Source organism: Rhodamnia argentea, chromosome 5 (genome assembly GCF_020921035.1).
Source record: "Rhodamnia argentea isolate NSW1041297 chromosome 5, ASM2092103v1, whole genome shotgun sequence".
Lineage (NCBI taxonomy): Eukaryota > Viridiplantae > Streptophyta > Magnoliopsida > Myrtales > Myrtaceae > Rhodamnia > Rhodamnia argentea.
In genome coordinates this window covers 6919065-6945642 of record NC_063154.1, presented here as the reverse complement: position 1 = coordinate 6945642, position 26578 = coordinate 6919065, and the positions used below count along the sequence as shown (strand labels likewise).

General features: G+C 40.9%; 3 protein-coding genes across 5 annotated transcripts; 2 read left to right on the top strand and 1 right to left on the bottom strand.

Moving 5' to 3' along the window:
- Positions 1-289: 289 nt before the first annotated feature.
- On the bottom strand, positions 290-5598 carry LOC115754710 (protein decapping 5). Of its 2 annotated transcripts, none has more exons than XM_030693836.2 (8): positions 5274-5598; positions 4134-4234; positions 3406-3483; positions 2358-3329; positions 1778-1843; positions 961-1158; positions 750-860; positions 290-676 (listed from the first exon to the last, which is right to left on the bottom strand). In XM_030693836.2, the coding sequence occupies exons 1-8, from the start codon at positions 5422-5424 to the stop codon at positions 533-535; spliced, it is 1821 nt and encodes a 606-aa protein (XP_030549696.1). In that variant the 5' UTR covers positions 5425-5598; the 3' UTR covers positions 290-532. The 2 variants fall into 2 exon arrangements, with proteins under 2 accessions (XP_030549696.1, XP_030549703.1); XM_030693843.2 differs by having other exon boundaries at positions 1778-1840.
- A 3020-nt stretch (positions 5599-8618) lies between these two features.
- On the top strand, positions 8619-17463 carry LOC115754686 (nuclear matrix constituent protein 1). Of its 2 annotated transcripts, XM_030693799.2 has the most exons (8): positions 8619-9183; positions 10476-10685; positions 12597-12850; positions 12969-13239; positions 13342-13425; positions 14384-16488; positions 16604-16808; positions 16918-17463. In XM_030693799.2, the coding sequence occupies exons 1-8, from the start codon at positions 8902-8904 to the stop codon at positions 17119-17121; spliced, it is 3615 nt and encodes a 1204-aa protein (XP_030549659.1). In that variant the 5' UTR covers positions 8619-8901; the 3' UTR covers positions 17122-17463. The 2 variants fall into 2 exon arrangements, with proteins under 2 accessions (XP_030549659.1, XP_048134480.1); XM_048278523.1 differs by lacking the exons at positions 8619-9183; positions 10476-10685 and adding an exon at positions 11282-11534.
- A 4980-nt stretch (positions 17464-22443) lies between these two features.
- On the top strand, positions 22444-25033 carry LOC115754722 (piriformospora indica-insensitive protein 2-like). Its single transcript, XM_030693854.2, has 2 exons — positions 22444-23249; positions 23721-25033. Exons 1-2 carry the CDS (start codon positions 23052-23054, stop codon positions 24951-24953), a joined length of 1431 nt encoding a protein of 476 aa, XP_030549714.1. The 5' UTR covers positions 22444-23051; the 3' UTR covers positions 24954-25033.
- The last annotated feature ends 1545 nt before the right edge of the window (positions 25034-26578 follow it).

Below are 26578 nucleotides of genomic sequence, written 5' to 3'. Positions count from 1 at the left end.
ACAACAAAATCGAATATATTTGTTTTGCATGTCAAATTGTCTATAATGCGCTCCCGACTTCTTCTTCTTCTTCTTTTCAGGAAAAGGAAGTGCAAGAATTGCTTTTAAGTCGGAAAAGACGAGGAGCGCCGGCACCTTGGTACCATTTGTAGGCCAATTCTTGGTACAACGAAGTGTGCAACAATTGCTTGGGACAAATACCAAATGCAGGATCCATAAAAATAAGTCTTAAGAGATGTCTGTGAAGCATAAAAGAACACGCTTCGGCAAATGAGTAAAAGCTAGCAGATTTCAACAAGATCACCATCTGATATTCCACAAAACTGAAAATCCTGCTTCAAATGTTGGTGCAAACAATTCTGAGCAGAACGCACGGCCTCTCAATCGGCTCAACGTTATAAAAGACTGATTAGAATCCAGAAGAAAAAAAAAACCAAATCCACAAAGATCAGGAGCATAGAGCTACGCTAGTTTCCAGTTCCAGCAAGTTATTAAGCCTCTAATCCTGAGAAGCACATAGGCCTGATAACCTCTATGACGCTCGGCCATAAACCGCTCTTCCCCGACCTCTTCCAGTATAGTTATAACCCCTCCCATAGTAGCCCCGACCACGACCGCCACGACCAGGACCACGGCCACCTCGACCACCCCTATGCCTTGAGAACTCACCGAAAGTCTGTAGACAACAAACAAAACATACACGTAAATTACTTGACGAGGCCAAATGATGAAATCAACAGGAACAATACCTCTGTGTCTATCTTCATTTGCTCAGAAAACTTGGGCCTTCCACTGTTTGATCCATGATCAAGCGCATTGCAGGAGAGTGAATCAAAGAAATCATCCTTGTTGTAGACAGCCTGCCCAGCAGAAATGCATAGTGAAATACAGGAAGAAGTAGTAGCCCTCTTCCACCAAATATTCAGGAGATAAAAGCATCACAGAAACTAGCACTCATACCTTGACCTCCATATTTGGTAGCTCACTATCCTCTTCATCATAATAATTATCCTCATCACTTACATCGCCCTCTACATCTTTGTCCTTGGAATGACTTTTACTCTTACCAAGGTGACCCCATACTTCATCCTTGTTGAATTTTTCATTCATTGCCGTGAAATCAAAATCCTCAGTAAATCTAGTGACTGGATGTGAACCCTGCTCAACATTCAGTTAATGTTTATATTGTCAAACTCCAGGTTATCTATAGATTTGAAAAACCTACAGACTAGCTGTTAGCAGCTGCACAAATAATAGCTCTACTCTATTAAACCAGGAACAGAGATATGACCATCATGGACAGAAATTAAAGCACAATTATGAGCATCTTACCACATTAAGTATCGTTCATGTTGAAAACCAATTTCGGCTTTCAGTTCTTCCACAAGAAAGACAAAATCACTCATAAAACTACTCCAAAATTAAAACGGAAAGAAAATGTAGGAATGATCTTAAAATGTTAAATCCACTATTGAAAACCAAGGCGTGACCCCCAAGGGAATGGAGGTACAGGTAGCAGATAAAACACTTCTGTTTTAAAAAATACGTGAGGCTAGCGAGCTCCGTCTACTTCCAATTGTCTGAACTCAAGTAATCTTAAGAGGCTCAAGTTCCATAAACTGCTGACAATGCATGTGAAGCAAGAATAACATGGACACCAATAGAAGCAACTATAGAGGGACACTAAACCAGTACATAGATGGTTCGATTATGTAATCATTATGAGTTCTCAAAGAAGCAAGGAAACCATTTGACAAATGAAACACAGAAAAATTACCCGAGCTCCTCTCCCCCTTTCTCGACCTCTATGTCCATAACGAGCATGAAATGGAACTCCATTCTGCTGGTGAAAAGAGAAACTCCATGTCAAAACACCAAGCTCAGATTTGTCAAGCAGTTTCGGTGAGACAGAAACTCATACAAGTACACAGCCCTACAAATTACCACAGAGTGAACCAGACAAAACTTTGATCCACACACAGAGAGAAGAAACTTTTATATTCTCAAAGTGGTGGATGAAAATCGAAAGCATTTTAATAACAAGCTTCAGGTCTGTAGTAATTCACATAAGTACATTATTCATGTTATTTCCAAGATCAATGATGAGAACACAGAGTGCAACAAGCACACGGCAGGCTTCAGGCCACAAGTAATTCACATAAATAGATTTATCTCAATGTGCCTTATATACTCAGCATAATTTTCAAGAGACCACTAAGTAGATGCAAAATCTTAAGATCAGACTGAACTATGCGCTGATGAACAAAAGTACAAGTACATCTGTAAGCAAGAAGATTATGCTTTTGGACATGTGCCATGTGCGTACAAATTTAGAATGTGCATATAGAGAATAGAACCTTATAACCACCACGTGCAGGTGGAGGCAAAGGCAATATAGGAGGCTGAGCTTCTGATGGAACAGGTGCCAATGGCTTTGGGGATGATGGTGAGACTTGAACCACCTCCACATCCTTGTGAGCAATTTGTGAAGGTTGAGAAGAAGGGGTGGCAGTGGGTCCAGACTGCAGAAGCTGACCAGGTGTTATCAATGAAGGTATTGGTGTAGGTGTTGGCATCTGCATAGAAGCTTCTGGATTGACAGCATTGGATGGCCCCAAAATGGAGGCAGTGGATTGAGAAGTACTTTGATACTGCAAGGTTGGACCAGCAAATACACTGGGCTTGTTAGATATAGGGGGAATTATGTTGCTAATGTCCGGACCAGTAGTCATCAGAGGAAGGAGCGATGGCAAATTAGCACTCAGACTGACAGCAGGAAAGGCAGAGATCGGTGCCTTATTGAGTATGAAACTTGGTAGGGAATCAGAAGATGCTGTAGCTGATGGAACAGTAGAGAGAGTTGATGGCACAGTAGCAGATGAGGAAATGGAAGTCATGTTTAGTGAACTGCTGCTCACAGGAAGCAAAGGAGATGGGACCTCTGGCAAGTGAGGACCTGGCAAGTTAGAAGCTCCAGCAGGGAAAGAAGTATTAAAGCCAGGATACTGCATTGGCTGCTGCAGAGGAGGAGGCATAGGCAGCCCTGGTGGTGGCCGAAGCAGAGTCTGCTGACTAATATGAGGAAGCCCATTGGGAGGATAATATCCTTGCCAATACATAGGCATAATCCCACTATTATTTGCACCTGGGGCTGGGGAAGCTCCCCATGATCCTATATTCCCTCCAGGTGGTTGATATAAAGGAAGGCCTCCTTGAAAGTTCGAGGCAGGTAGTGCCATCTGTGCCGTGTTGGAGCCAATATCGCTTAAGGGTCCACTAACAGCGGGAGGCAAACTTGTAGATGTTGAAACCGGACGAGGGTAGTGAGACTGCCAAAATGTTGAAACACAGCAATGAGATTCTATTTACCTAAATTTAGAGTAAAATTGTTATCAAACCAAGTACCTGTATGATTGCTGGGTCATTATTGATAGGGGGTGCAGGGGCAGGCTGAACAGGTGGAGAAGATTTAACCTGCAAATCCTGCAAAAAGAGAAGCATGGAGAACTTAGCTGATGAGAGAACATGAGAAACGAAAACTTATCTACATTACCAGTACATGCCACTTCTGAAGGAAAGGCCCAATGAAGAACAAAACGAACAGATTACACTACTACATGAAAAGGATTCTGTAACTATGTCAATCATTGTAAAACAAGTGAGCTGGTTTCATATTCCACTTCCAACTCCCAGCTTCCAAATGGAGAAAAAACAAAGGACAAACACAATTCAGAATCAGTTTAAGCCAAGCCACATGAAAAAAAATTCTGTAACAATTTTTTTGTTCTTAGTACATGAGATGGCATGATAATCTACGTCCAATTCTAGCTTCCAATTGAAAGAAAAAATGAAGGACGAAACACAATATAGAATTTGTTTAAAGCCAAAGGCTGATGCGATCAGATATTACAGAGAGAAGAAAACACGCATTGTGAGTTTGCGACTGTAACCTGGCTGATGTAGATGAAGAGAACAACTGCTGAATGACCCAAGTTACAAACCTTTTCGGGATTCTATTTTGACCCGAGTTATTAACCTTTTCGGGATTCTATTTTGGAATTTGCTTTAAGATATTGAAACACTCATTCTATTATTCATCACTGTGAACATACGTTCATGCATGTATAATATACCTTGATGTCACTTCCTCGGAACAATATGTACTCATAAACTTTGTCACTTGGTGGGACTTGCGGTCCATCTTTTTTCCGTCCTTCTGTTCCAAATGACCGTACTGCCAAGAAGTAAAGGGACAACTCGACATCAATAGATAATTGTCCATGCAAATTTGACAAACAGAATTTATCAAGAATAAACACCAGTAATTACAACAACGCAACAGACGCGAATGGTTTGCAGCATGCCGTTGGACGAAGTATTTACATGGATGAACACATAATATGGATATCCCAATATTTAAATCCTCAATATCAGAGTGTCGACCACTTTCAGTAAATTCAGCTATTGAAAACAAACATATACGTACAAAAAGAAAATATCATGCATCATATACGGCATCCAGCAGGAAGGAAACAAATATAGCTACTCATAGGACACATCTCAATAATACAATTCAATGCGATCACGTAGGGCGTGCACAGTGCATCATCAACTCAAGCTACTGCTGTGATTTGGGCGAGAATATAACCCCGTCTTAAATGCATCGGGCCACATCGAATAAGATATAGCAAAATCCAAATGGACATTGCACCGTGCTATCAGGTTTTTTTCAGACTAGATAACGTTCCCAGTCCAAAATGCTGACTTGAAAGCATCCATGGAGAGACTGCACAACTATGCAGATTTAAAAGCAAGCTTGGACAAACAGCACAATTATGCAGACGTCATTTTCACAGTTCTTCACGTAGTGAATTCTTTTCTTCCTTCTAGTGTATCAGTCACTTAGCAATGATTCTTAAAACCAGAATATACTAGGACGTGAATCATCAACTGACAAAAACGCGCAAACGGTGGACTATCAGCGGCAAACATCTTGATGAACAAAAGTCTCAATACCGTGACGGCTTAAGATTGAGACAAGCAACGAGAACGAGGATAACGTTTTCCCCCTTTTTTAACAATGACAATGACAAAAAGGATCCTACATCTCATTATCACAAATCAACTTCGACCAAAACAGACTCAGCAAAAGCGAGGACGACGCAAAACCCAGATCGCCCAAAACAAACGCGAAACCCCGCACATCCCTCCAAAGGAAAGAGAACGACGGGAATCGGAAAAAAAAGAACAAGGGAAAAGAAAACGCCGAATACCATTTCTGAGGCCAATACTGGACTCCTCGGTGTTAATGTTGTAGAGAATGCCCTCGTATCTGATCTCGCTCTTCGACGTCAAGCTAATCAAGCTCCCTATGTACGAATCCGCCGTCGAATTCGATCTCGACGAAGAGCTCTCGGTCGTCATGCCGTCTCACGGTCCAATTGGACTGCACAATCGGAGAGGGACGCGGTCGAAAGCTCCCGAATCCTCGCTCGCTCAAAAGTCAGAGAGAACAGAAATACAAGGGTTCGGAAGCCGATTAGGGTTTAGAATTTGGGGATTTTGGACCGGGGGGCAGAGACTCAAGTCTCTCGCTCGGTCGCTCGTCGTTTGTGTGTGTGACTTGTCTTGCGTAAATCTTATATAGGGCTCTTCAAAATTGTAGATTTATTGTTTTGCCATTTTCTCCAGATTTTCTTCTGAATTTCATTTCCAGATCATTCGCCAATCAGGGGTCTCCACATCATTAGGGACTTTCTGGTCTTTTTCCTTCCTATGAAGTGAATTACGAGGATCCAGAGTGACAATTACAAAAACAAAAAAGAGGAGTTGTCGATTTGTGCCTCCTTCGATTTCAATGGAATTCTCGAATGAAAAAAAGGCTTAGATTCGCGTGAAAAATTGAATGAAAATTCGCAAATCGGAGAAAATGAAATAGAAAACCATGAAGATAAATTTTTCCCCCAAAATTTTGCTCGAGCTTTTTCGGATGATTTCGATGTAGGAAAATGCTCGGTACCTCTATTTCCATGCTTCCTCTGTTATTCACGTACTCGACTTGCTCCACTGTATGCAAAGGAACCGCATCTCGTCTCGATTTGCGGGTGCATTGCCGCATTCGAGTTGAAAAGTAGGTCGAACGATGACAATTCTGTACTCTTCCTTTGTCTGCATCTTCATACCGTGATGTACCGTCGGCAACCCACACGCTTGCGCCTAGCAGCAAAGAAGACGACTCCTCCTCGCGTGCCACTAGACGCTGCTATTTAACCCGTCGGTTTGCCCGATACGTTAGAATACTATCCCAAAATGGTGTGCTACAACTATAATCGTGCTTTTTTTGTTTTTGCGGTGGCAACCACTATTTGTTAATCCCTATTTGTGCGAAAGTACTAGTTACTTTTCAATAATATCACGGTCTCTCCATCACATTATCGCGAAAATTTTTATTAGATTACGATCACGCACAAATAGGGTGTTCGGAGTAATATTTGTCGATACTTTCTACTTTTTCAGCATATGAGATCTCGCTTTTATTTATGCAAGATATCCTAAATTTTAATAGTATTTACAATCATGTAAACCCCCGTAACTTTTCAAATTTGATATATTTTTATTTTTCCGAAAAATAGAATAATAAATTTTTTTATTTAAAAATTGGAAAAGAAAAACCTGCCCCTAATTTAATGAGTTGCAAGAAAAGCAGTCTATCAAATATATGGCAACAAAAACTATATGGGAAATATTCCAATGCTTATCCCAAACCTCCACCTAAACTTTCTTCAGTAAATATTATTGGATTTATTTCCATTTTGGGGTCCACCTAACCTACTCAATAATATTATTGGTTATCTTTCCATTTGGGACCCGCCTCGACATTTTTCAAATAAATGTTGGATTTCTTGCCATTTTAGCGTTTTCATTATAGGGATAAGTGCACTAAAAATCCTAAAAAAGCGTAATTGAATCCTAAAACTTTCAAATAGTGCAATCAAGTCTTAAAACTTGTCACGACAGTGCAATCGAGTCATAAAACTTTCAAAAAATGCAATCAATTTGAGGACTTTATCAAATCAATTTGATAAGTTTTATGACTCAATTGCACCATCGTGATAATTTTTAAGATTTGATCGTACTTTTTGAAAGTTTTAGGGCTACATTGCATTTTCGGGATATATTTTGAGACTTCCAATGAACATGATTTTTTTTATTGCAATAAGAAGCTTATTTAGCTGACATTACTTTCAGATTTATTAAATATCAATTAAATTCCTTTATGTATCTTTCTCAAGATGGCAAGCTTTGGTCAAGATGGGAGTGTTTCGCAATCTCAACACATCTTGCTTGCAGTGGCAAGTAATTAATTTCGAGGTTGAGTTTTAGATATGATTTTCATATAACCCATAAGTAATTTAATGTGATCCATCATATCATGGCATAGAGAATCTTCCTTACATTATTTTGGCACTCTTGAGTACGCTAAGTGAATGTTTTTGCAGAAAAAAATATATTTGTTTCTATAAATCAAAACAATAATTTTTACAATTCTTTCCTAATAATTGGGATAATGCATAGATAATTCTCGATAATTTGTGCAGCATGCGCACTCAAAAGATATAGCATTCGTATAGCACTTCTGGAGAAATTGAGCAAGAATTAGAAACTTTGCACGCTCTACATGTTACCTCGAGTGCAAATAATCTCGTATTTAATTCCTTCACTCCGATTTGAACTTGAGCTTACCTTCGGATTCGTCCATTTTGCGAGAAATAAATAATATATTTTCATCATCCATCGAAATTAATAAAAAAAATATTCTCACCGCTGCGGAAATATTTAGAAAAAATCACCATCCATAATGAAAATGTTTGTTATTGGCCAATTCATTCAAGCGATTCGAGTGATGATTTTTCGAAAAATATTTGTCAAGCGATTCATTTTTCACGAAAAGCAAACAAAGCCTTAATTGTGGATTAATATCTGGATTCCACATATATTCGCATGTTTTTTTTTTTTTTTTTGGGTTGAAAAGATAACTTCATTCTCGAAACTTAAAAAAACAAAAAATGATTGTCTATGGCTAATATTTTTACTACCGTATATCTTTACATTTTATGAAAAAAAACTGCGAGGGGCTATTGATGAGAAAGTTCGCGCAGGAAATTGCATTCATCACACTGTAATGAAGTTCAGCCGAGGTTATTGAGTGAATTAAGATAATGCTAATTACAGCTAGCCTACAAAATCGTTGATAAGAAGAAAATGGATAGTCCCAGCAGTAGATATGGAGTGAAGTAAAACTTACAATAATTTACTGTTTAATAAACGGGTAACTTAGGAAAATAACCACTTTCTTCAATTTATTTAGCAGTGATATTGGAATAAATTGAAAGGTAAATGCATGGATATGTTTTATTTATTACAAATTTCCGTTAGAAAATTTTGAAAAGGTCAACCAAAAAAAACAAAATTTTTTGATGAAATTTTTTTGGAGTCTCCTTCGTTCTTTCGTTAATATTAATAAAAGGAGGGGAAAAGACTAAAACGCCCTTTTACATGTTTTGAGATAATTTTGGCCACTGCATATATATTGTTTCCCTGTTTGCGGCTTCGCGTCCCTCCGACGGAAATAGTGGCACCGCTCACTCCTCGAATCCTCTGAGAAAGCACCGAACGCGGAATTCACCACCCCCAATCCATTTCCCATCCTCCATCTCCATCGCCTCGCTCTCATTCTCTCTCTCTGATTCTTTACCGTTGTGGGAGTGCGCAAGTTGGACCAGAGCTTTCTCCCTCCCTACCCTCTAGGGTTCTCAAGAACTCCTCTTTCCGTGTTTTTCCGCCCTTTCTTTCTGATGGGTCGTTGAGGTTTGTGGGGCTGCGATTGTTTCTTGCACCAGAATGTTTACCCCCCAGAGGAAGGCATACCCGGCGCTCTCGCTGACGCCTCGGACCGAGGCCGCGAGGAGCGGTGGCAAGGGAAAGGCGGTGGCTTTCCTTGACGGGCCGCCGCCGCCGCCTCCGCCAGTGGCCTCGCTGGACGGGAGTGTAGCGGGGAATGTTGGGTTGGAGGATATGGAGGACTGGAGGCGGTTTAGAGAGGCGGGTTTGTTGGATGAAGCGGAGATGGATAGGAAAGACCGCCAGGCGCTGGCTGAGAAGGCCACCAAGCTCGAAACCGAGGTGAATTCGATTGATATTGTTGATCATGGCTTGTTGCTTTTTAAATATTTCTATGGCTCGGTGAAGTTAATTTAGCTTAGCCGAATGGGTTCTTGGATATATCCGCTGCGATAGAATAGTTAGCTCTTGTTGCATTTGACAGAACCTTGTGTGGTAGTTGAGTTTGGTTCGCCATATATAAGGGGAGTAGTGTTTAAGGAATAGGATAGATAATTTAACGATATAAACTGGGCATGTGTTTTATTTTTGGTTATTGACGGGTCCCCTGCTTGTGCCTTCGAGTGTATTAAGCTGTTCTGGGTTGGTAGTTGGTTCTTGCAATGTTATTATAATGTTTTGTGCACTTATTTGCTGGATGGACATTTTGTCGTGTGTAATTACCTACCGGAGTAAACAGAGTATGAGATGCAGTTTGGGTAGGGATAGGTGGGCTCATTGCTTGTCTAACATCTGAACCATTTACAAATCAAACTGATTAGCTGGATGGAGATTATGCTATGCATAAATACCCATCCCGAGTAAGCAGAGCATGAAGTGCAGTTTAGGATAGGTGGGCTCATTACTTCCATCACACTGGATTCATCGACAAATGAAACCCTCCTAGATGAGATGTTATCCTCCTCTGCATGCAGTGAGACTTTCAGATGTCAATAAATGCTGTGAGATGTGAGATCTGCTGGATCTCCTCTTTGTTTGCTACAATTTAATAAGCATCTTGTCCTATCGAGTGCATGGCATGGGACATGGAATAACATGGATGCCTTGTTGGCACGTTATTAGTCTGTAAATGGACTTGGCAGTTTAGCAGTCATGAGACTTATCAAGCTACTTCAGGGAACACTACCCTCTAATCCTCTTATGTAGATTACTGTTTCCACAAGCAGGGTTAGTAGGAATCCCAAAAGTATTTACGAGAGTTATGGGGTTCTTTGGAATTTGTTGAAGTGCGTGCCAAGATGAGCCTCTTAAATACGGCTCAAATTGCAACCAAAGTCTGGGTCGATCGTGCTGAGATAAACATGCCTGTTGCTTAATACTTAAATATTTCTCATTTGATGATTTACCATGCTTTCTGCATTAATGGTTGGAAGAAATGTGTCAGTTATTTGGATGATGGAATGGAAGTGTACTTTTGTCAACATTTCAATGTGTAATGGCCACAAAATCTCATGTTTATTTGTACATTTAGTGTTGAAACAGGTTAAGCATTTGGCATTTAGGAATTGGTTTCCCTGAAGTTATTATATACTGAGATCTAGCATTTTTTAACCTAAATTGAAATCTTTTGGCAGCTATTTGATTATCAGTATAATATGGGGTTACTTCTGATTGAGAAAAAGGAGTGGAATCTGAAGTTTGAAGAGTTAGGTCAAGCATTATCAGAAGCACAACAGCTCCTCAAACGAGAACAATCAGCACATCTGATTGCAATGTCTGAAGCTGAGAAGAAAGAAGAAAATCTGAGGAAAGCCTTGGCTTTTGAGAGGCAGTGCATAGCAGATGTATGCTACTTCTTGCTGATAGTCTTGCAATTTGAATTCTCTCTTATTTGAATGCTCTAGATTTTGCATTGCATTTTAACTGCCCTATATTTTGGAAATACAGTCAACTAATGACAACTGTCCACTGAATTCATTTTGCCATAATTTCTTTCATTGGCACTAGGAATTGCTATATCGCATAGTTTAATAGGTAAAACAAGCTCAATTGTGAGATGATTCTTCTGTGATCTGACATAACAACCGAACTCCCGGTGGAGAACTCTTGCTGGAGCACTAGTTTGATTCCGATTGCCAAATTATATGTTGCTATTCATGTTATAATTCTGGAGACGTAAGATCTGAGAAAGCCTTTGCTTTTGAAAGGCAATGTGTGGCAGATGTGTGCTACTTATTGCTGATAGTCTTGCAATTTGAAAACTTTCTGTTATTTTAACAGATTTTGCATTTTATGTGTTTTAACTGTCTTCTATTTTGGAAATGCAGTCAACTAGTGACAAACTGTTTGCTGAATTTGTTTTGACAAAACAAGCTCAATTCCGAGACGTTTCTTTATGATCTGACTTAAGCATGGAGCACTCTTGTTGGAGCACTAGTTTGCTTCTGATTGCCAAATTATCTGTTGCCGGAAGACATAAAATCTTGGGTATTTCTCAGTGCTGTTTGATGGTTGTAAATATGTCGCCTAAGAGTTTTCGCTCCTCATTGCAATGAATCAAAAGTAGGCAGTGGGATAGTTCCAAGTACGGAATTTTCTCTGGATTAGTTAGTCCAAATTGTGGCCGAGGGCCAGATTACAATATTTCATCCTCGTGGACAAGGAATTAAATGTAGGCCTTGGGACAGATCAAAGTGAGGAATTTTCTCTAGACTAGTTAATCCGAATTATTGTATTAGTGCTAGATCGCCTATGTGAATATTTGTGTTCATCATGAATATATTCAACGCCTGTGGAGTCTATGATCGATGCTCTGCTTAATCAGTCACTTCTCATATGTAGGACTTGTGTCTTCCTTTCTTTTTTTCCTTGTTTCTTTACTTGCAATTGGTCTCGTGTCCTAGTATGGTAGGACTTATGTGAAAATGTTCAATTTTCTATTCCAGACAATTTTATATCTGACCAACTCAAGCATATAAATCAAAAGTTTATACTTGCTTGATAGGAGGGTGGATTATCTTCTCTGGTTGATTGTGTTAATCTGGTGGTTGATGAATCTGAGAGTGCGCAATCCATTCTCAAGAAAAAGTTGAAGATCTCTGTCGGTGCTTTATAATATCTTCATGAATTATTGATGAGAACCTTCTTGTGCCGAAAAGGTTAATGTGATTGCTGTTTTAGCTTTTATTGGTTGTTGTGGGGTTATGGTATAATTTGGTGAGAGCTTTCTCCATTCTTTTAGTTAAGTTTTCAGTTTTAGGGCAACACATCACCATCTTCTTTAAAGTAGTCTCTCTAGCTCCTCTGTATAAGGCAAGCATAAAAAAGAAAAAAAAAAGCATTTCTTTTGTAAGCTCCTTTCATGCATTAATGATTTGTGCCATTATGGATCTTCTTTGCTAGCCTCTGTTTCCAGATACGAAGGTATTTGATTGCACTTGCGCACACATAGAGTAGCAGGACATGCATAGGCATGATTTAAACAAATTTATGTCTGACGTGAATAATTTGGGCGACATTGGTTTTAATATCTGGCGCTGTGGGACCAGATTTTCTTATTTTAGTATGAAAGGTCAAGTGTTGTCTTTGTTTCTGCCTTTGCCAGAGTCGCACTGCAAATGGGCAGATATAACAAGAGCCATTCTTCAACTTGATTGTTTGAATATATCTACTCTCATGTGAGCATGGGAAGTAAATGTGATTTGCGTTTGAAGTCTTTCATAATTTTGTTACATTGATGAACTTCATTTATGCAGCTTGAGAAGGCTTTGCACGAAATACATAATGAGCAGGACCGAATAAAGCTTGATTCTGAGAAGAAGTTGGCTCGAGCGAGTGCTTTGACTACTGGAATTGAGGATAGGTCATTGGAGATGAAAGAGAAGCTGCACAACGTTGATGCCAAGCTTGCGGAGGTCAGCAGAAAAAGTTCACAATTGGACATGAAGATGGAAGAGATGGAGGCACGCGAAAGTGTGCTTCAAAGGGAGCGTTTGTCCTTGAAAACTGAGTATGCTCTTTTCAACCTGTGCATCTTTATGCATCATGCATGATAATGTTGTTTACATTGCTATGTAGTTATAAGAAACATTTAACAAGTGATGTTGCCAATCCACCCTTTTTGGCAGGCAAGAAGCACACAAGGCCACGTTTTATAAACAGAGAGAAGATTTACGAGAGTGGGAAAAAAAGTTGCAGGAAAGGGAAAAGAAACTGTGTGAGGATAGGAGAATTATTAACGAGGAGGAGGAAAAGGCCAATGAAATTGACCAACTTCTTAGGCAGAAGGAGAGGGATCTTGAAGAAGCTTACAGAAACATGGAATCATCCAAATCAATGTTGTCTGAGAAAGAGAAACATATAAATCAAAGTTTAGCAGAATTGGCTGCAAAAGAAAAGGTAAGTTCACTGTTTAGTGCTGCTGGTTCTCCTGTCAGTCTTTGCAATCAACCTAGACCATATTTTTCCATAGTCGCTTAGTTCACTTCAATATGGTTGCAGGAAGTACAGTCAAAAGAAAGCATTATAAGATCAGAAGAGGAAAGGCTACTTGCATTGGAGAACAAGCTGAATCTGAGAGAAAGTGTGAGGATGCATAATCTTTCTCTAGAAATTACTGATGTATTACTTTATGTAGAAAGTTTTTGAAGATGGACTTGGATTTGATGGTTTTTCTACTCTTGGATCATTATTTTGTATGCACCATGCTTCATTCATTTTCTTGTTGGTGTTGGATAAGTCCTTTTTAGACAGAATAGCTATACTATTTTGGCAAGTATGGTCCAACTAATTGGAAAAATTGCCGTGCCTCTCATGCTTCTTGTCCTTGTCAATAATAATGATTATGATTTAACACAAATATTATTAGCTTGAAAGGCATTTTCTTCATGGGAAAGGGGAGGTAATGATAGGTTGGCAAATCTTTTGCTAGGCCCATAGCTAAAAAACCTAAACTCATATTCTTGTGCACTGATGAATGATGATGCTTGTTTTCCTTTTATGTATTCATTTGATATAGCGGTCAATTTTTACATGAGTATGTATGTGTGTGTAGCGGTCAATTTTTACTTGTGTGTGTTTATATATATATTGTTAATACTTAAGAAGAACTAATCTTTTGTGCTAAATCACTCAATAGTTAATTGACTACCAATCCCATGTTGGTTGGTGCCGTGAATGTTGGTTATTAGGTCCTGCACAGGATAGAGCAGAACTAGTACTGGTAAGTAGAAACAGCTCTAATTGAATTGCTTATTTTGTGGATCATGTTGATTATCATTTATATGCATGGGGGTTTCCTTCCATGATTGTGTGTTGATTGTTCTGTCTTTTGTGGTAATTTGTGAGCTTTACTGTGGGTGCCCTATGTTTTGTTTTCTATTCTCCTTTGTTTGGATTGATTTTATTTAGGTAGGTTTTGTCATGATAGTTTCCACTTTAGATGATTGGATTGGATTGGATTGGAAGGGATGGGATGGGATGATATGGCATGTTATATAGCTTGTGTATAGCAGTGTAGAAATGATTCCTGCTTGCTGTGCAGGTCGAGATCCAGAAACTTGTCGATGAGCAAAAGGCCACCTTGACCAGTAAGATGCTCAGCTTTGAGACTGAATTGGAAGAGAGGAGGAAATCTCTTGAAGAGGAATTCAAAATCAAGATAGAAGAAATTGAGCGGAAGGATGTTCAAATAAACCACAAAGAACAGAAGTTGATGAAACGAGAGTCTGCTTTGGATGCAAAGACAGAGAGATTTAAGGAGAAAGATAAGGAACTTGAGTCAATGTTGAAAATCTTGAAAGAGAATGACAAGTCCATGAAAGCTGAGGAGAAGAAATTGGAGGTGGAGAAGAAGCAGTTATCTGCTGAGAAAGAGGCCTTAGAGAATCTCGAAGATGAAATTGAGAAGATTAAAGCAGATATTGCTGAAAAGAAGCTGGAGATAAAAGAGGAGAGTGAAAACCTTAGATTACATGATGAGGAGAGGTCCGAACATCTCCGTTTGCAAGCAGAATTGAAAATGGAGATAGAAAAATGCCGATCTCAACAGGAGTCGCTTCTAAGAGAAAGAAAAGAGCTGAAAGAAGAAAGAGAGAAATTTGAGAAAGAGTGGGAAGCCTTGGATGAGAAACGAGCTGCAGTTATTGAAGAGCAAAGAAAGTTTCTGGAACAGAAAGAGAAGTCAGGAAAATGGCAGTCCTCTGAACAAGAAAGATTGAAAAGGGAGAAACATGAAATGGAGGAGTATATGCGGAGGGAGTTGGAAGCGATAAAAGTGGAGAAAGAATCATTTGCTGCCAAGATGAAACATGAGCAATCTGATTTATCTGAAAAAGTGCAGAATGAGCGCAATCAAATGCTCCGGGAGTTTGAGTTGTTGAAAGTGGATCTTGAAACCAGTCTTCAAAAGCGGCAGGACGAGACAGAGAAAAAGGCGGTTCTTTTGGAGAAACAATTTGAACTGGAGAAAGAGAAGGAGCTTAAAAGCATAAGTGAGATGAAAGAAATTGCTCTAAGAGAAATGGATGAAATAATGTCCGAGAAGGACAGGATGGAGACAGACAAACAGGCACTTCTGCTCAACAAGAAACAGCTGGATGAAAATCAGATTAAAGTGCGTGAAGACATTGAGCAGCTATTTCTTCTCAGCGACAAGCTGAAGGATCAAAGGGAAGAGTTAATTAAGGAAAGAAGCCGTTTCCTTGCGTTTGTTGAGAAGTTCAAGAGCTGCGAGAAATGTGGAGATGAAGCTAGAGAATTTATACTCTCTGATCTGCAGTCACCTCAAATGGGGGATAAAGAGATTCTCCCGCTGCCTAGGCTGGTGGATGAATTGTCAAAGAAGCCTTGTAGTAGGATGAGCCCTTTTGGTAGATCACTCGTGGAAAAGTCTCCCAATGAACTTGGTTTGGTTCATTCAGATTCTGGAAGCCGCATGTCTTGGCTGCGTAAGTGCACATCCAAAATCTTCAACCTATCTCCTAGTGAAAAAATCAAGTTTGATTCTGCTTCCCCGCAGTCCCATAAAAAGTTTAGCTTGGAAGAGAACCATGGAAGGTTGGGTTCGGCTAGAAATGAGGAAACAAACAAAGGGCAAGGCACTATTGAAGATGAAACAGAACCATCATCGGGAAAAGTTGAGGTGGCAACTTTCAACCAGGAATTTAAATCTGTTGACATAATTAAAGAAGTTGATGATGGGCACGCGCCATCTGTTGATGACAGTAGCTATTTGCATGATCAGATGCCTGATCTGTCAGAATGTTCTCAGCATTCTGAGGTGAAAAAGAGTCGAAGAAAAGGTGGGAAGAAAAACAATGGAATTCACAGAACAAGATCAGTGAAGGCAGTGGTTGAAGATGCCAAGGCTTTTCTAGGCAATGGGTCAAAGGATATGCTGCTAAATGAAGCGAGCAAGACAGAGCAGGCTGATTTGGTTCATAAGGGGAAAGCAGTAAGTAATGTTCCGAGGAAGCGGCAACATGCAGAAAGTTCTCAAATAACAGAAAGTGAGCGGAATGGGGGTGATAGTGAAGGACCTTCCAATAGTGTTACGGTTGGTGGGCGCAAGAAGAGACGACAAACTGTCCATCCGCCGGTGGTGCAGACTCCTGGGCAAAAGCGATACAATCTCAGACGACAGAAAACGTAAGTGCATGCCCTAGAATTCTCGTGCATGACAACTATCTTAGCCTTGCCATAAGGCAAGTTTGGTTGAATTTGTTTCTGACTCATTTTGATTTTTCATGCTGGCATCTATCAGTGCAGGCAATGCAGCAGAGGAAGCCTCAGTTGACTTAAATCGAGATGGAAAAATAGAACCTGCCAGTGGCGGAGGGGAAGAAGCTACTAATGGAGAAGATAATAACGTGCCATCACACAACAGTGATAAACGTCATAATCAAATGCACTCGACAGAGGCCACAAGTTTGAGGACCGTGGAGTTGTCACAGCAGAAGGTTGTCAGGGTAAAGTTTCTGTGATCCCCAGCTCCAACTATTCCAGAGAAGAGTTCTTTGAGCAACTATTAAGGCATACATAAGATAGTTCTTGATTTTGCTTTTTGTTCTCTTGCAGTTCACGACAGTAAATGTTGTTGATGACGATGTAAATTCAGCCAAGCCAGATGGAAACGAAGAAACGGTTGATGGGGAGGAATTGTCTGGTGAAGACGAGAATGGGAGTGCACTTAATGAGGCTGAAGGCGATTATGACGATGAGTTGGAGCATCCTGGTGCAGCGTCTATAGGAAAGAAGATTTGGACCTTTTTCACAACATGACTGCTGAATTTTCAGGAGCTTTGCCTTGAGTGCTTCCTCTATTGACGTGCAGCTTGAGCAGCAGGAAATGGCTGGTCAAAAATGTAAAATCGTAGATTAAATTCTTTACCACAATAGAGACTCAGCGTCTTTTGTTTTTTGTTCTACCCTGTATCTGTCATGAGTGTAATAGCCATTGTAGGTGCTTTGGAGTAGTTTTTGTCTGTTCCTCTTCTCCCAAGTTCTTAGGTGCATAATCGTTGCCGGTGGGCACACCTGGATGATATTATGAAGTGAACGATGGGAACTAGCTCAAATTTGTGTTAGTGACGAAGTTGTGGCATGATTTGAAGATTTGTTTGCGGCCCTGGTAAGCCAAAAATATTTTCTTTGAAGCCTTCTAGAAATTCATTTTGCAGGTCACAAAGGTCGGATGGAAAATAATTGTTTCAGGTAATTTCGATCTATGTCGCAACATCTCTTTACATATTCCTTTTCTCATCCTTTTCCACTTGCCATTGTACATGCTTGTGAGTTTCTTTGCTTATCCTCTTTATACTCTTTCTTGTTTTTTCCCTTGATTTCTCCATTTGATAACCATTACTTGGCTCATGATTTTAGGGGCCAATTTGGTCCTAAGATCTCACCTTTGAAAGAAGAGATGAAGACAGATGCACCATTCTGTTCCATCTTTTATCCGGAGGCACTCGCAGGGATGGGAGAGGCGAGCATTCGAAAGGTGCCGTGAAGAGAGATCTTTGCCAGTGCCGTTCTAATACGAATTGATTGGAAGTGGACATGAATTTGGAGACGGGGCAAACGGACTTTTGCTTGGGTCTGATCTTGTCACTTGAGGGTAAAAACTACACTCTTCTATGCCGTCCCGATCGAAGGGTGGCCGTGTCAATCAAATAGTCTGTACCTGTCTTTGCCCCGTTACCGAGAGAAAAGAGAGCAGAGAAAGGGAGGCCAGTCCCAGGGACAAAAAGTGGATTGCATTCCGTCTTCCTTCTGGGACGAAAAAGAGCATATGATTTTCAATTCAAGAAATTGATTTTGTTTTGGAACCAAACGAGGCAGCCATTAAATGTCGGCTGGGCTCTCTGAGATGAGAAAAAGCAAGACAGAAAGTGACTTGTCAGTCCACAGCCGGCGCCTGGTGGCTCCATAGAAACGAAGAAAGATAAGTAGTGGGGGCTATTCCCTGTGCACTACTGCCCTCTCTCTCCCAAAAGATTTTGGTTTTCTCTGGTTTTTCCTGAGCGATATCCACCGGTCCACGGTCCAATTTCCCAAGGTTCTTACTTCCTAGTTGGCCAAAGAAAAGGTTCTGATTGTCTCAGCCCGTCTATAATGGGGAAAAGACTCTTTTTAAGCTCATTGAATTGAGATGCACTTCCTATTCCGTTTTGCCAAGGTTTTTGCGCGCTGATATCCGGCTCTTCCCAGAGGACCCAACCCGAGTCGGTTCCGATTTGGTATGGTCGATGGAAGGAAAGAGGTTCACACATCGTGTCGGCATGTTCTCCGTCCGTGCGAGTTTCCAATGACAACCGGAATATGAGGATGATAGTATTCTGCAAGATCCCAACGGCTGCACCAAGCACCCTAACAATGTTAGTGAGTTCCGCTCGGACTGGATTGTTTCACGAGTGTGTTGATCACGGTGGTTTGATGGATATAGGTTCTGTTGGAGCTGTATTCAGCTGGACCGATTCACATGACTCTCATACGTTTACTTAGGAGCATTTAGATAGAGCCCTTTGCAATCATAGCTGGCCAGCGTCCTTCCTGGAGGCCACTCTGTTTTGCCTCCATCGTTTATATTGGGCAAAATTACAAAAAAAAGTTTTAAGCCTATTATATTTGTGCTAATTCAATCTTAAACTTTTTAATTTGACCAATTATTATTAGTCCATCTGGCCAATCGTTCATGTTGCAATTGCCACTGATGTGGGCAATTTTTATAATATCTAAATAATTTTTCTGATATTTTATATTCTAATAAAAAAATAAGAAAATATTTTTTTTGAAAAAAAGATAAAAATTCAAGAAAAAATACTAAAAATTGCAAAAAATGTTTACGTTAGCGCCAACGGTGCCGCGTAAGACAACATCAACGTTAGCAATTTCTGGTCAAATTTAGCCGGGTGGATCACATTGGCAAATTATCCAAAAGTTTATAACTAAATTGGCCAAACCGAAAGGTTTATGACTTGACTCAAATGCAATATGTTTAGGACTTTTTAGAGTAATTTTCCTTATGTAATCTGAACGTGCGCTTGTTCTCTTGGATCTTTGGCCCGAGGAAGGCCTCAAAAGAGATCGCCCTCTCCGCTTCGAGCCTATGTTGGATGCAGCACCACGACTTCCCCGAATTTAGTTCTCACAAGTAAAGGCTCAAGACCCAAGTAAACTTACAAAGTTCATTACAATCAAGTGCTTTCTTTATTTTGCACTATACGTGTTTGATTGAATCTATTTCGTCACTTGTGTGGTACTAATCAACACCATCTAATCGGAGATAAATCATATTGATAATGACCCATTTGGCGCCAAGCATGAGGGAATGCTAGACGTTTGGTAATCTCTCTGCTGACCAGGATAAAAGATCCTATTGAAGCGGCTAATCCCATGCATATTGTATGCACAATAGCTTACCAAGGCGATTATCAATAGCTGGTCCGAGAGGATGATCAGCCACACTGGGACTAAGATACGGCAGAGCTGTTGACCAGGCTCAAGTTCAGAAGAATCATATTTCCGGTCTACCCATCCGCCGGCGTCTTATTACTGATGTTTCCTGGACCGGAGTAATCTCGCTTTTGGTGATGTGTTTCGGAAAACAGAGGGAGAGCTCCATAGGTTCAATGGTTGTTGAGAAAGCTCTCTTCATCTTAAGCTGTCCCGATGAGTGGCACGCATAAGCAAAGCTCCTCTGATTGCTTTATGTGGGCGGTGCGATGCATGCAAGCATGTGATGTTTCAGTTGTTTTGTATTTGCCAGAGTTTTTATATTGGAAATATCGATAGTACCCGAACTTGCTACACGCCATTAGACAATGATAATGATCCTTCCATTTCGACAATTCCTCTTCCGCGTTTGTTCAGGTAAATCAAAGCACTAGATCTCATCGTGCTTTATAATATATCCTCATCTCGTAAACCGATGTTAATATATCCAACATTACTCGTTTCAACTACCCAACTTTTTTCTTTAGCAGCGAGATATCGAATCGAATCAACTAAAGTGTGACTACGAAAAAAATCGATACAAAAACAACAGTAACCGAACCCATTACACTTCATTAGACAACGATTGTGATCCTTCATTCTCGACTACTCGACTCCCGTGTTTGGTCAGGCAAATCAAACCCTAGACGTCGAACGGTGTCGTGTCGTTTCGGGTTTAGCCAACTCAAACTTCTAATTACATTACACATATGGAAGGAAGGATGGAAAAGGGAAGACAACAAGCAAGTACAGATACCCATACGCTTTGCATGATTGCACCTTGGCCTTCAAGAAAATCAATGTACTTGGCTTCCCAAAATATAACCAGGGCAACGAAAATGGCCCACTGTTCAATTGTTCATCTGCTCGTGAACTTGGCTTCCCTTCACATCCTGTTTTGTTGGTTAGCTTAGAACGAAGGCTGCAATCCTGTTGTATCTCCTGTCCTGAGGTTGCACAAAAGGCTCATATGGTAACCTGTGGTGCGCGTGCCCCCCCCCTACATGTGGTACAATGCACAAACACACACATATGTTGTTATTCGATATATAGAACTTGTTGTGATTTTTACCAATGTTGTTCCCGGTGTTAAAAGTTGGACCATAGCAGATCATCTCGATATCAAATTTATGTCAAGCTCCGGTATACGTCCGCCTTTAAGATGCAAGCAAAAAACAATAATAACAACAGTGTCGATAATTTTGAATAAACGACATAACAGTTGACACAACATGACACGTTATCATCAATTTTTGAACTAATGCCACAATTTTTTTTTTTGAAGGTTTTGAAGGTGAACAAGAAGATGACTTGGCAATTGGCTTGGCACACACACAAAATACAGGGGAGAAGTGTCAAAAAAGTCATAAACCTATTGTATTAGTGCCAATTCGGTTCTAAACTTTTTTTTTGTATCAATTAATTCCTAAACCTTTTACAGTGGTGCCAATTAAGTCCTAAACTTTTTATTGGTGCTAATTTAATCCCAAACCTTTTACAATAGTGCCAATTCGGTCTTAAAAAATTTTGCATTTATACCAATTGAGTTAATCCAGCCAATTTTGATTGGAAATTGTTGATGTGGACGTCAATTATCCTACATGGCATGACTAGCGCTAACTTGGACATTTTTTAATATTTTAAATAATCTTTTAAGCATTTTTTTGGTTTTTTACAAAATTATTTAAAATATTAAAAAATATTAAAAAATATCCACGTTAGCTCCAACCGTGCCATGTAGGATAGATAATTGACGTCCATGCTAGTAATTCCAAATCAAAATTAGCCGAATTAACTTAATTGGCATAAATGCAAAATTTTTAAGACCGAATTGGCACTATTGTAAAAGGATTAAGACTGAATTGGCACTAATAAAAAGGTTTAGGACTTAATTGAAATTAATACAAAAGGTTTATGACTGAATTGATGTAAAAAAAAATTTAAGACTGAATTGATATTAATGAAATATGTTTAGGACTTTTTTTTGACACTTTTCCCCAAAATACAGCTACCCCTCGAAATGGAAGGTTGAAATTGCAAAAAGCCAGAAGGAGACAAAGCCACAACATGGCCTACTTCAAGCCAGCCAGTGCGCCCCCACTCCTCACCCTAGTGGCCCTTTTGCTGAGTGTGATCGGATTTCACTGCTCGGATAAAAACTGCAGCCCCAAAAGCAAGAGTGAAAAGAACCAGGATAGCTCTCAGTCTTGTCACAGACACTCAAAAGCCCAACTTTTGTCTCTGCCTCTCTCTCTATCTCTCTGCACTTCTCGACCATTTTGTTGGACACCTACTGAAAAACATAACGTTAAGGTTGAATAAAATCAAGCTAAGTGGTTTATGTAATGAGATTTAAGTCAAATGAGATTAAACTCAACGCTCAGGAACAGTTCACTGCATCACTTTGGAAGTTTAGCAGATGAAGCTTTCAATACAAACCACTGTCTTTTCTCTTGTTTGACATGCATCTCTCTCTCTCTCTCTCTCTCTCTCTGGTCCCCCCTCTCCTCCTCTCATCTCGAAACCCTAACAAACTGGTCCTGACCCAGCTGGTATAATATAACTAACCAAGACCCACATACCCTTCCCTCCTCCCAAGAAAATCATCAACCAATCCATTCAAAGCTTTGGCCTTTTCCCCTCTCTCCTGTTGTGTCTTTCTAGAAAATCCTTGTAGACATAATTATTAGCCTATTACTAGGTGCCTGTGTTAAAATAACAGCGAACAGCGATAATAGTGTCTGACGAGAGACATTCACAATGCAGAAAAAAAAAGGCAGAAGCTGCTCCTACGTACTTCTCCCACCCTCTCCCCCTCATTTATTTCCCTATCTTCCCTCCCTTCTTCCATCCCTCCCTACCTCTTCTCTCTCCTCTTCTCTTCTTCAATATTAACTGTTGACAATTTACACTTTCTGGCCAGAGACGCTTTTTGGGTTCTTCTTATTCCTAATGCCACCCCTTTCCTTGCCATTTCTATATAATCATTGAACCCCGAGCTCAAGGTTTGAACTCGCCCTCCCCCACCTCTCTCTCTCTCTCTCTCTCTCAAGGTTCAGAAATACTTCTTTTCACTGCAACTTCCATTCTAGAAAAAACATCAGTTAATTCTCTTGAGAACCCATCTCGATCTTTTTCTTGTCCATCAACTTTTCAGTTCTCATTTCCTTTCTTCTCCTCTGTGTGTGTGTGTAGATACACGTACACACACGGAAACTATGAGGAACTTTAGTCGGCTCATCATTTTGGGGGTGTGCTTGGTCGCTGCTTGGCATGGAGAAGCAGGAGACGCAGACGAAGCTCCAATGGAGGAAACAGAGAGGCAGGCTCTGTACTCTGCAATACAAGGGTTAGTGGGCAACTGGTGGAACGGGTCGGATCTTTATCCAGACCCTTGTGGATGGACTCCCATACAGGTATCTGCAGTGCCATCACATTTTTGTTGTGGATGCAAATCTTCACCGTGACATTGGCAAATCTGTACTGTACTGCACTGTGCTATTGGAGTGGGGCAAGATACAGAGCACGAGTTTTGGACCACCAAAGAAAACCTTTAACTGACTTTTCACCCAACGGGTGAAAAAAAAAGAAAAAAACAGAAACTTGCAATTGCAATTACCAATCTTCAATACATGTTTTAAATTGAAGCGCTGTTTAGTTCAGGTTGAGTTGATGTTGTTGCCCTCAGTTACTGTGTTTAGCTTTAGTCGCTTACACACAGGTCTCACAGGTAACTCTCCATCAATATGATGATGTTAACGCGTACTACAAGCTCTTAGCCGTTTGTTAGGTGATTATTATGCATGTCGAGTTCATTGTTGCGAAAGCTTCCGTTTTGTCATGAGACATGACCTCTGCTTTGCTTGTTTTTTTTTTTTTTTGGACAGGGAGTGTCCTGTGATCTATTTGATGGGCTTTGGTATGTCACCACCTTGAACGTCGGACCAGTTCATGAGAATTCCCTTGTTTGCTCGGCCAATCCTGTCTTCACACCACACGTCTTCAAGCTCGCTCACCTGAAATCCCTCTCCTTCTTCGGTTGCTTTGTCTCGCCCCGCCAAAATCCCGTCCTGGTACCTCCCGAAGGCTGGGGAAATCTGGCGGACAGCTTGGAGTCGTTGGAGTTCCGGTCAAACCCGGGTCTCGTCGGGCAAATACCGTCTTGCTTTGGCCAGCTTATTAACCTCCAATCGCTGGTGATCCTAGAGAATGGCTTGAGTGGCAGTGTGCCTCCGAACATCGGTAGCTTACCAAACTTGAAGCGGCTAGTCCTCAGGGGGAACTCACTCGTGGGGCCAATCCCGGACAGTTTCGGCGGATTGTCCAAGCTATTAATCCTTGATTTGAGCAGTAATTCTCTGTCCGGGCCTTTGACTCAGGCTCTTGGGGGTTTGACTTCACTCCTGAAGCTGGACTTGAGCAACAATCTGTTAGAAGGGAAGCTGCCATTGGAGCTGGGCAAGCTCAAGAATTTGACCCTTTTGGACCTGAGGAGCAACAAGCTCTCTGGTGGGTTGACTCGGTCACTCGAAGCAATGTCCTCACTGCAAGAGCTGATCTTGGCCAACAACCCAATAGCAGGAGACCTCAGAATCCTAGGGTGGGAAAAATTGCAGGGCCTGGTGACTTTGGACCTTTCACAGATGGGTTTGACAGGGGACATTCCTGAGTCGATCTCTAAGCTGAAAAAACTCAGGTTTCTGGGTCTCAGCAACAACCACCTCGGTGGTCACATCTCACCAGAAATGGCAACATTGCCCAGCATCAATGCTCTGTACCTAAACGGCAACAATTTCACCGGGGAGCTCAACTTCTCTAGATGGTTTTATGGAAAGATGGAGAGGCGCTTCGGGGCCTGGGACAACCCTGGCTTGTGTTACCGGACCGAGTCGCAATCAACAAGCCGCGAGCCATTTGGGGTCAAGCCCTGTCAGGAACAGGGCAATGTGGTTGATGAGCCGAGCTCAGAGGCCAAGTTGGGTGGTGGCCGAATGGGGCAAAGTTTCCATTTCATGGCATCTTCGGGATATTCAAGACATGTTGGTGGTTATCATGGGTTGTGGTGTCCTTTTCTGGTGGAGTTAGCAATGCTGCTGCTTATTGTTCTCAAGAGTTATTAGATGATGATGGGTTTGAATTTATGATCTTCATTTCCTCAGTAGGAGGCATAGTTTTTGAGTATATACTATAGAGTAGGCCTCTATCTACCACTACTTGTAGCAACCAAGGGATAGATGAAGAAGAAGCCTTGGAGGCAGAGAAAAACAAAAGTCAAATCTTTCTAACACACTGATCATTAATTTATCATAAGCTCGTATTTGAAATGTGATCGTCGTCGCATTTTTTTTTTTTGTTGGCACGCATTCAAGTTTGATTTCCTGATTGAGGGTATCCATGATTCTGCAGATTTGTTCAAGATTTTGGCTTTTTTTTAGGTTTAATAGAAGTCAACATAGTACTTCTGTTCTGCTGGATGTACCTGTTCTAAGGGCTCATACTCGTATGCGTAATCATGAAGACCCCTCAATATCCTGGAGGCGGGAGAGAGATCATCAGATGAAGAAAATGAGCAACTTTTACGAGGGCAACATGAGTTTCTACCGAGTTAAAATGCAGAAATTTCAGCGGTATCGTTGAGCTTGAACACGACAATGGCTTTTCTAGTGATTATGTACCTAGACCACATTTCCTTTTTCCTCAAATCTACGAAATCTGTTGATGATGGAATGGTAGCTACGACGGGGAAACGTTCACCATTCATTTTTGCTCCTCCGAGGAATACCCAACCAGCCAACTTTGACTTTTTTTTTCTCTCTCTCTGGTACATGCCTATGAAAAAGGCAAAAGGTTCAATGCTTGGGGGGAATATTTGCCTAGTGAGAGTAAGTGAAAGGGGCCTTGAAAATTTTCTTGGGCGGTTCTCAGAATTATGGTACCTCCAAGGAGAGAGAGAGGGCGGCCTAGCAGTTAATGGGCATCTCTTAAATGCAATGAAAGTGAAGTATAGGGAGGGATTATGGACTTTGCAGCATGAAACAGAGCCCAACCTACATCTCTCTCTCTCTCTCTCTCTCTCTCTGTCCTTGGTTCCTACACAGCCTGTGAAGGTTTGTACACAGAGGCTTGTGCAGTGTACTGTTGTAGACCTCTCTTCTTTAAATTTTCAAAGATGATGACAAGTGTGTCACGTTGGGTCTCAGCCGTTCCTGCGCTGCGTACCACCGTCTATAGAACAGCGACCGATACAGAAGCTGTGATCTGATAACGTCTGATCAAGTCTTTGATCGGAGCTTGAGTTCCTCAAACGATGCTAATGATGGGCCATGCTTTCAGCAATCTTTTTTCAAGTTGTTCTGGGCACGGCGATACGCTTTCGAATCGAATCATTTGAACCCTGACGCGCTTTATTTCGATAATTACCTCCGAGCTTTTAAAAGAAAGCTGGCTGGCCGGCCCGCGGGCGCAAAGTCGAAAATCGCACTTGCAATTTGAGTTCTTGCATCGAAAAACCGGAAGCGACAATCAGGAACGTTTTTGAAGTAACTTCCAAGGTGGACAATTTTTCAATTCTTCATAGCTTTGATAAGAAATTCTTATCCAGTGTAGGAAACCAACATCCGCCGCCGTCGTTCGCAGGCGGTTTGCTACGTGGCCCAACAAAAATGGAAGACTGGGTAATCGTCCCAAGCCCAACAGAGCTGATTGGTCCGACACATGAAGAAGGGAAAAAGAAACGCCGGACCCA